General features: G+C 47.5%; 1 protein-coding gene across 1 annotated transcript in view; it reads right to left on the reverse strand.

Moving 5' to 3' along the window:
• Positions 1-9,722, reverse strand: part of LRRC2 (leucine rich repeat containing 2) — a 60,341-nt gene that overhangs the window by 27,148 nt on the left and 23,471 nt on the right. The window contains exons 3-6 of the mRNA XM_012637649.1: positions 7,914-8,121; positions 4,409-4,565; positions 588-724; positions 527-531 (exon numbers count right to left, since the gene is read on the reverse strand). Coding sequence (XP_012493103.1) covers positions 527-531; positions 588-724; positions 4,409-4,565; positions 7,914-8,121 — 507 coding nt within the window. The remainder of the gene's footprint in view (positions 1-526; positions 532-587; positions 725-4,408; positions 4,566-7,913; positions 8,122-9,722) is intronic.

Here is a 9,722-nt window from a genome sequence, read left to right on the forward strand (position 1 = left end):
AAAATATTTTGAATCGAATGAAAATTTTAAAACAGCATATCAAAGTGCATGAGATGCAGCTAAAGCTATGCTTAAAGGAAAATTCATAAATCTAAATGCCCATATGACAAAAGATGAAAAGCCCAAATCAATATCCTAAGCTTCCCAGTTATGAAACAAGGAAAAAAAGGCACTTAAATCCAAAGAAAACATAAAAAAATGAAATAATAAAGGATTACAGTAGAAATCAATAAAATACAAAACAGAAAATTTATAGAGAAAACCGATGAAACCAAAAGTTGGCTCTATATAAAGATCAATAAAATTGAAAAGTCTTTAGTTAGCTCAACCAAGGGAAAAAACAAAAGAAAGAAGACAGAAATTACCAAAATCAAGAAGGAGAGCCAGGCACAGTGGCGTGCACCTGTGGTCCCAGCTACTCAGGAGGCTGAGGCGGGAAAATCGCTGGAGCCCAGGAGTTTGTGGCCAGCCTGGGCAACATAATGAGACCCCATAAAGCATAAAAGAGGGACACATCACCACTGACACTTTCTGGCAACACAGAAATAAATAAATTAAATCATAGTGCAGAAATGTTTCTTTCTTACTTCAAAGGGCAGCTCAGTTAATTCTAGATTCCCAGAACAATCCAGTCTCTCTAGATTTTCACAATCTCCCAGTTCTGGAGGAATGCTCGTCAGATGGTTGAAACTTACATTGAGTTCTCTAAGGTTCTTCAAACAACCTGTCATCAGAAAAAGTTAACAGCCATTGAGTAGGTCTTTTAAGAACAAAAACAAAAACTAAGAGGTAAAACATATTAATAAGGATGGGGAAGTCACTAACTATATTTTGTGTTTGTTTTTTAAGCATTCTTTATTAAATGGCTGCTCATCTTTTATCCTAAGCATTTTGGTCCTTAATCATAGCTATCTTTCAATCTATCTATTTATTTATTGCTTACTCTGTAATTGTTTAATCCTTTGTGAAACTATAGGCAAAGTGAGTGTAGGGGATTTGCCCTCCCTGTACCTTGGGGCAGGCCCAGCACCCATAAGACTGTAAACTCCTTTGAAATTACATGGTGAATTAAGTAACAAGCAGTCACTTGGAAGAGTGGCACAGCTTCTACGAAATACAGTGACCAGCAAAACAGTGGGCTCTAATGAGAAGTGAGCTATGTATTAAAATATGCATAAAGCTCTATATATGTGATAAATGACTCAAAGAAGCAAATTGTGTATAGATTACATGTAATTCACCATGTATCTTTGGCTTTATATTTGCATTGATTTAATTATGATATAACATGCTTCCTGAAAAATACACTAGAAGTCCCTTTCATAGGCAGAATCACGTGTAGAACCATGTGTTCTACAGAGCCACAGCCCCATCCCTTAGGAGCCTCTGCCTTCCAGATGAAGCCAGGGGAGGGGCAGTGGGGACATGTGGCATTCCTCACGGTACTTTCTTAAACCAAGCCACGTCCAAGGCAGGGGGACATAACCTCAGGGATCCAGTGTGATCGTCCAGGCCCAGAGCAGAACGCAGGCCAGGCAGGGCAGGGTACAGGTCTGCGGACACAAACGTTCTGGGGAAGATGACAAGAGAGGAGTCTTGGCTTGCCAAGCTTTGGAATAGGGATGTGGAACTGCATCTGAGGCTCCTTCTTCCCCACCAGGTTGCCCTGCCCAGATGCGGCTGCCCACCCACCCCAGGCAAGCCTTCCTCGTCAGCACCCCAGGCTTGGCACGCACCCTCGGCCAAACCCTACAGAGCCAGACCTCACGCCCTGAGTCCCAAGGAAGAAAAAAGTTCTCCCATCTGGAAAAGAAACAAGTTCATAAAGCAATTGACAAAGAATCAGAAAACATACTCCCCAGGTCCAGCCTTTGTGATCGACAGACCTAGTTTTGTGTCTGGTTTGTCACTTACTGGCCATGTCTTACTGACATAATATTTAACCTCTCTAAGCCCGGTTTCTTCACTGTAAAATGTGTCCATCTGTAAGGCAGCTCAGATAATTAAATGCAATAACAGATGTCACGTACTTGGCTTAACGCCCAGCTCTCATCAGCTACCATCCACTCTGCTCTGGGAGAGTAAACAGGGTGCTATTCACATCGTGGCCCCTTTGGTGTCAGCCAAGTGGGGATAAACTTTGACCCTGCTGACATGCAAGAACTGTGGTGACAAGTGTGGCTTAATGGTTGAATGTGTCAAGTGCCTGGAGGGCTCTGGAAGAAAACAAGCATGACTGTCTGAGTTTGAGGTGCTGCAGGGCTCCTGGCACCCACAGCAGGAGGCCCGAGCCTTCAGGGAAAGCTGGAGAGAGGGGGGCTGATGGAGAGCAGGCGGAGCACCCCAGATGATGAGCAGAGAGCACCGCAGATGATGAGCGGGGAGCACAAAGGCTGGCCAGTGAGCAGAGGACCTTGGACAAGACCTTGAATGAGGCAACCAGCTGCAGAACAAAAAAGTCGAACTCTTTCAGCTGGAAGGAGCAAAGAGGAAAACACCCCAGGGCCGGGGCAACTGGCAGGAAGGGGGCAGGGAGCACTCAGTGGCACCCATGGGTTTAGCCAAACTGCCTATCCAGCGCTGGCGGGGCTGTGGCTGAGGGGCACGGGGGTTGGGGGATGGACCCAGGTCTAGGAGTTAGGTCTGGCATGAGGCTGACTGGTGTCTTTGCTGCTGCTCGGTGTCCTGGAGGACGACAATGCTCAGGACCAGCTGAGCAGGAGACACCCAGCCACTAAGAGGGGTCCACAGAAGACAAGGGCAGGAGAGAGGGGAGGAGGAGGACAGTGCACATCTAGGGGGCGCCCTGGGTGCCAGGTGCTGGGCTGGGCTCCCCCGCACTGTATTTCATTTGATCCCTACAGCCCACGGCTTACTAATGCTATAATCGTGCTGGTCAATCTGGGAGGATTATTTTGTTAACACTTATTATATTCTTTGGTATTTTGAATACGTCCATTTTAAAAATAAAATAAAAATATAAACACACCAATTTATCATCTAAAAATAAAATCTGCCCATACATTCAGTTTTGAAATTTGTGCTGCATTTCCCTACTCTGTAGTTGCCTTTAGAAATCCTGATAAACATCTAATATTTGCTTTTATAAAATACAAAAGACAAACAAAATGTATTAATAAAAATAAAAGGATTTGCTCTGTAAAATTTGGATTCAGTCAAAAGGCCACACTTAAGGACCTAGAAGGCCATATGTGGCCTTAAGATCACAGGTTCCCCACTCCTGGACTAAGTCATCTAATGTCACCGGGACCTGCTCTCTCCAATCTGTAAAATGAAGCGGCAGGAGGTAAATTACCCCTAACAAGTCAAAGATGGTACTTCTCAGTTGTAAAACTTCTAAGGTCCTTCCTACGTTTCCAGAAACTGGGCAAGGAAACAGAAGTACTTGTTGGGTCTAGAATTCGAATTTACAAGCTAATAAGTTTGCCTGTTGCTGTTTCATGGATATTGGCAGAAGACACGAGACTCCTGGCCAGAGAGGGCATATTTACGTCAGTTTCCCTTACGAAAGAGTCCACCAAGCATGACGAGATGGCCTAGACGGACGCTATGCACACACTGCATCACAGCAAAGAACAGTGAGCTTGGGGAACGTACTGCTCTTACAGCAAGTGGGGAGTGAGTCTGCTCTTTATCTGGGAAAGATGTCACCTCACCCCTCCAGGTAATCAGTTGCATAAACAACCCTGAGATTGGCCTGGACAAAAGGGTGGCCAGGTCTTTGTAGTCCAGACACACTTGGCAAGACATGTATGAACAGCAGAGGCCCAACAAGCCACCCTTTGTCCCACATCATCTTGGCTTCTGGTAAATTCTCACATAAGTGTGCCACTCCACTGGTCCTAGGGCATGTGTTGTCAGAGTGGAGCTCTGTGCAGCCCCCAGACCAGACCTCTGCTCCTTGAGCCCCAGGAGAAAGAAGCAATAATGATCACTGCAGTCTTCATTTTCAGATGATGCAACTGAATACTTTTGATCTATCAAAAAGACATAAATAAGCTAAGCCTGACGTATCAGTGGACTGATATAGAAGAACAATATATTTTATTCTGTTTATAATAATCATATTATTGCATGTTTATATTTCTAAAGCTAAAAAGAAATAAACAAAGAGTTCCTAAACAAAGTATTGCACACTCATGAAACTTCTAGTTTCTGAGCAATGGGCAAACATCTGTGTGTGCTGAATTATGCAGGTGAGATCATGGCCTTGCTGCCCAAAGGGGACGCTGTGAACAAGCAGCTCCAGGGACCCTCAAAACAGCCCTGGACAGAGAGCCATGGGGCAGGTGGAAGAGGAAACATGGTGTCTGCACAGTGTCACCCGTCAAACAGCTGCCTGCTTACCACACACAAGGCGCCTGAAGATCCCTACTAAGTAACCTACCAATTTCAGCTGGAAGATGCGAGATTTGGTTTTTTGGCAGATCCAGAATTCTCATTGCTTGAAACAGCTCAATATATGTAGGAATGATTTGAATCAGCGTATCGCTTATGTGCCATTCTCTCAGGTGTGTCTGCTCCTTCAACGAATCCGGGAGCTCCTAAAATAAAATGAATGACATCAATCAGAACTAACCCCTCGGGGTGCACAAAACCACGTAAAACCACGTATTTATTTAAAAACGAGAAGCGAGAGAGCAGACACGAGCGCATTAGATATAACCACCAGCGCTCCAGCCATTTTAAAAAGAAACCGAAGACACTGCTGCTGCATTCATTTCACAGCAGATCAGCCCGATTTCAAAGCTGCCATGAATTCATATTATTAAAATCAAATCCTAATGAACACAACCAGGCTCACATTCACGGCCACAAAACCTAGTATTTATTTACAACACACCAATTTAACATCTTCTAAAAACAAAATCTGTCCATACATTCAATTTTGAAATTTGTGCTACATTTCCCTTACTCTGTAGTTGCTTTTAGACATCCTTGACAAACATCTAATATTTGCTGTGCCCAATTTCCAGATGTTCTTATGAGACCATGATAAGGAAAGAGCACCAGAAAGACGGTCAGTGGGGAGACCCGAGTTCCGGCCCCGGCCCCAGCATCTTCCAGGCATGCCACTCCCTGAGCCTTCGCTTCCCAAGGGATGGTGAGGAACTCAGCAGTCCCCGAGGCCTCACCTGCTCTGGGATACATTTGTAACGGTGGTGAGAAGTTTTAAAGACTTTAGGGGGGCTACTTGTCTGGTTGAAGACATCCAATTCGCCAAGTGTCACGGAGCCCCAACCGCAGGAGTGGCATGCTCAGCACTGAAGGGTAGGACACAGACGAGGTGTGCAGGCCCCCTGACCGCAGAAGCCAACCACGGAGCACCGTCAGCAAGGTGACCGGAGCATCAGGATGGGCTAGAAAACCCCATGGGGGTGAAGGGCGGGTGTGGAGGGAGCAATCAGAACCCTCAGTGACACTCTGTTTACTACTCATACTTGTCATCTGCTCTATGATCACCGCTGTTGGGTGTGGGGCAGCTTTTAACTTACCAGAGTACTTTCTCTCCAGTACTAGCCCACACGACCCTGCAATATGCAAAGTGGACATTACTAAGGCACATTTCAAAGAGGAAAACTGAAACCCAAAGATGTTTAAATGAATCACAGTAAGGACTGGCCACGTACTTTGCAGGGCCCAGTACGAAATGAAAATGCAAGCACCTTGTTAAAAATTAAGAATTTCAAGATGATGACCCCAGAGCATTAAACCAAGCACGGGGGCCTGTGCTGCTGATTCTACAGCTGACCGCCCGGTTACCACCTGCCCCCTGCACTCAGCCCCGGCAATCGTCCCCACCCTTCTGATCTGAATGGACCCACGAACAGCAGACGTCTGCCCCTGGAGCTGCGACAAAATGAAGAGTTGGCTCATCAGGGGACAGACTATAGGCTCACAAGCACACTCTCCTCGGGCAAGCTTCCATGAACTGACTTCCTCCTAAATAACTTTTCTAATTCCACTCTGCCAATACTGGTGCGCTTGAAAGATGATTATACTTTCTAAACTGTGTTCATGACTATTTTTGATAACATGAGAAAAGTATTAGGGCATCATATTAAATAGAAATAAAAGGAATAGGGTAAAAATGACAGATTGAACATACACATATACTTTTGCTCCTCTCCAAATTCTGTTAAAGCCGACAGCACAGGAACTTTTTAGATGGCATACACCGTGCAAAAGAATGAAAAGAAAGGAAAGGAGACATGAGCAGCAAAATGCTGGGAGCTGGAAAGCTGGAAGACAGTAACTCAGCCTTTGGGTCTGCTCAGTCTTGGTCCAGGAGAGGAAACGACCGAGATACAACCTGGAATTCTCCCCAGAAGCCCCCAAGGGCTCAGGTAGTGGAAGAGCCAGGAACGCCTGGAAGTGAGAGCTGAAGGCGGCGCCCAAAGAATGGGGTCAGGTTCCAAGTCCAAGGACCAAAACTTTGACCCCCATCCGTGGCACAGATCAGCTGCCTCTGCCCCCACTCTTAGGAGACCGAGGCCTATTCATTGGGGGGGTGAAACAGAGTCCCTGGATTGGGGTCCCGCAGACAGAGCTGGGGCAGGGGAGGTGGCAGTCAGATGATGAATGCTGAGATTTTCTCTGTCTCAGGAGCTGAGAGGCTCCTTCTCTGTGGACTCTCACCAGCTCCAGACAAAGCACCAACATGCAGAGGGAGGGGGAGGCACCAGTGAGGGGCGGGCTCTGCAGTGACACCTCAAAGACTAAGTGTACCCAACACACACTCAGAGCTCCTTACTGCTCTGGAAAACCAAGTGTCTCCAGACTTTCAAGAAAATCCAGGCGTGCCTTTCTTCTTGTCCCAGCATAGGTAGTATCTGTGTACCTACTGATCACAATGGCAGAATGCAGGAGAAAGAATATCTAAGAGGTTTTGCAGCAATAATCTCTCAGTTTGGAAGGACCATATGCCTAACAGAATATTCACTCATTTAATCCTCACAACAGGCTTCAAAGAGGGTCAGAGGAAGCATCAGCATCATTTTACTGATGAGGACGACAAAACACATGGAAGTAAACTGCCGCGGGTCACATGACTAAGAAAGACCAGCCCCAGGATCATCGCAAATATTTACTCTCCCAGTCCAAATGCTTTCAGCCACAAAGTGAGAGGGTAAAAGAGATGGAGGGCAGGTCCCAGAGAACCCTGTCCCGATAAAAAGGGCAGTAGCCTGAGTTTCTCCGCCTGGGGCAGCTTCTCCAAACGCGCAGACTTAACCTGCACGCCCCGGGCTCCTTCAACCAGAAACTGTCCGCTCACAGGCGACCCCGGGAGACACCTCCCCAAGCAAAGCAGCGAGTGGGGCAGCGGGAGCCAGGACACCACCTGTGAAGTCTCGAAGAAAGAAAGAGGGGGCGTCTTGGCCACCGCCTCAGAATCTCTGGACGGGAAAGCCGGGTAAAGTGTTGCTGAAATTCCTTTGCCAACCCAGGGCGCTGCGGCACTGCGGCAAGTCAGTGCGTCACTGCCCGCTGGGGGGCGCCAGACGAATGAAACGCTCAGTCGTTTAAACTTTCAAAAAGGCAAAGAGTTATTTTAAATGCTGGGGGAAAAACAACAAAATGAAGCATCTTTAAAGGCTGTGCCATCCTGGGGAGGACCGCGGGGCCCCCGCTTGGCCTGGGAAGGACCCAAGTGGATCCCACCGCTGTCACCAGGACTACTCCGAGCTTCATGGAGGAAGAGACAGGAGAACCTGGTTCAGAGCAGGCAGTCAGTCGGCTCCTCCCCGCCCTCTGGAAAGCTCTCCAAAGGCAAGCGCACTCATTTGGCCCAGGCCGACGCCCTGAGCTCAGCTGAGCAGCAGCCATCAGCCACAGCGAGGCATCGAGGCATGAGCGACATTTGTTGCAGACAGAGAAACACATCGACTCACCTTCCAGTGATCCCCGGAAAGCTCAAACACAAACCTACTGCTCCGTTTTCCGCTGTCCCTGGAAAGCAAACTCTGTCTTGTGAGAGTGCTCTTTTCGATCTTTTCCAGAAGCCGCACGCTGGTGTCTATGAAGCCATTCTTGCAGTACTCTGCCTGGGGGATGCCTTTCCTCCTGCACTCGGCCACGAAGTTCCACTCCTCCTTTATCCTGAAACCGGCAGCAGAGGCCACAGTTACTCTCCCAGGGAATGGCCATCACCTTTGTGGAGAAGCTAGTCAGGCCCCCAGGGGCAGGCAACCTCCTCCTACTACTGGAGCCCGTTTCCCTGCACCAGCGGCTTAAGCACTCCCCTCCTCTCTCCTCCCTGTGGGGAGGGTGGGGGGCAGGTAGGGGAAACCCTAAACCCTTCTGTGGATTTTTAATAACTTTGACTAGAAAAGTAGAGGAGGTGAGTTAGATGGAATTTCTGGCCCAAATTTCTACCAAAATTACCTATGCATTTAGTTGCAATCGCTTTTGAAGTTATATTGTACCAACCTAAGCTTTTAAAAAGTGCAGGGCCCCAGAAATTTGCTGATCTTTCAAGTGCCTTTGAATAGAAACCCAGAGGAGCCCCAGTTCGTAAATCACCTGACTTTGGACCGTCATCCATCAGCCACCTTGGGAAATTTCACGCCTATAAATGAACCAAGGTCCAGCCAGATACTGGAGCTGGCTCAGGACTCAGCCTCCCACAAACCCTCAGTACGCCTTGTCGCTAATTTCCTGACCTATCCTGTTATAGCTTTTCACACTTGCAGCTTATCCTCCCAGCTTGACCCTAAACTGCACGATGACAATGGGCATGGCTGGCTGCCCTGAGATGCCCACACAGCTGTTAAACAGCTCTCTGCACCTGGTGGGCTTTTCTCTATTTAGGGATTTGTTTTCTGTTTGATGACTTTAATATATTCTATGTGGTGCAAAACCAAGATTCTTTGTGGTTTTTCTTCAAAACCATCAACATAGATATTGTCCACCTCAAAATAAGGTAGCCCACATTTGATAGGGACTTCAACGCATTCCACACGCTGGAAGGCATTCCAGACCCTACTAGACCTAGTTGGAACTTGGTGGCAGTCAGGATCCAGGGGTTCTGGGGGCTGTTTTTAGAAACAGGCCACAGATGCGGACCTGATCTCTACATGGCCTAAGGCAGTACAAATGCTAAATAAGTGTGAAATAAACCCTGTGGTCCAGGGTCAATCCTGGAATGGAAACCCCTAGCTGTTACCTGAAGGAAGGGTGGACCAGGTCTCAGTCAGGCTGTGGGGCTCAGGCCAGCGGGCCAGTGGGGTGCAAGTGGCTAAGGAGGGGTCTGAAAGTTTATTGTGTCTGGGACAAGAACAGTTGTGAAGAGCGAGCATGTGGGAAGTCCTGGTCTGGACTCCCAGGCACTGTAAAGTGTTAAGGAGAAGTTTAAGACTTTGAAAGAAGCAAAAGAGACTGCTGGATATGGTTTTCCTGAATGCTGGAGCCTTTAGGGAACTATCCGATCCTATAGGAATATGCCCCTTTGTCTTTTTTTTTTTTCTGAGACACAGTCTCACTGCGTCGCCCGGGCTAGAGTGCCGTGGCGTCAGCCTAGCTCACAGCAACCTCAAACTCCTGGGCTCAAGCGATCCTTCCACCTCAGCCTCTCGAGTAGCTGGGACTACAGGCATGCGCCACCATGCCCGGCTAATTTTTTTTCTATATATTTTTAGCTGTCTGATTAATTTCTTTCTATTTTTGGTAGAGACAGGGTCTCGCTCTTGCTCAGGCTGGTC

Source organism: Propithecus coquereli, unplaced genomic scaffold (genome assembly GCF_000956105.1).
Source record: "Propithecus coquereli isolate 6110/MARCELLA unplaced genomic scaffold, Pcoq_1.0 Scaffold1, whole genome shotgun sequence".
NCBI classification, from domain to species: Eukaryota; Metazoa; Chordata; class Mammalia; order Primates; family Indriidae; genus Propithecus; species Propithecus coquereli.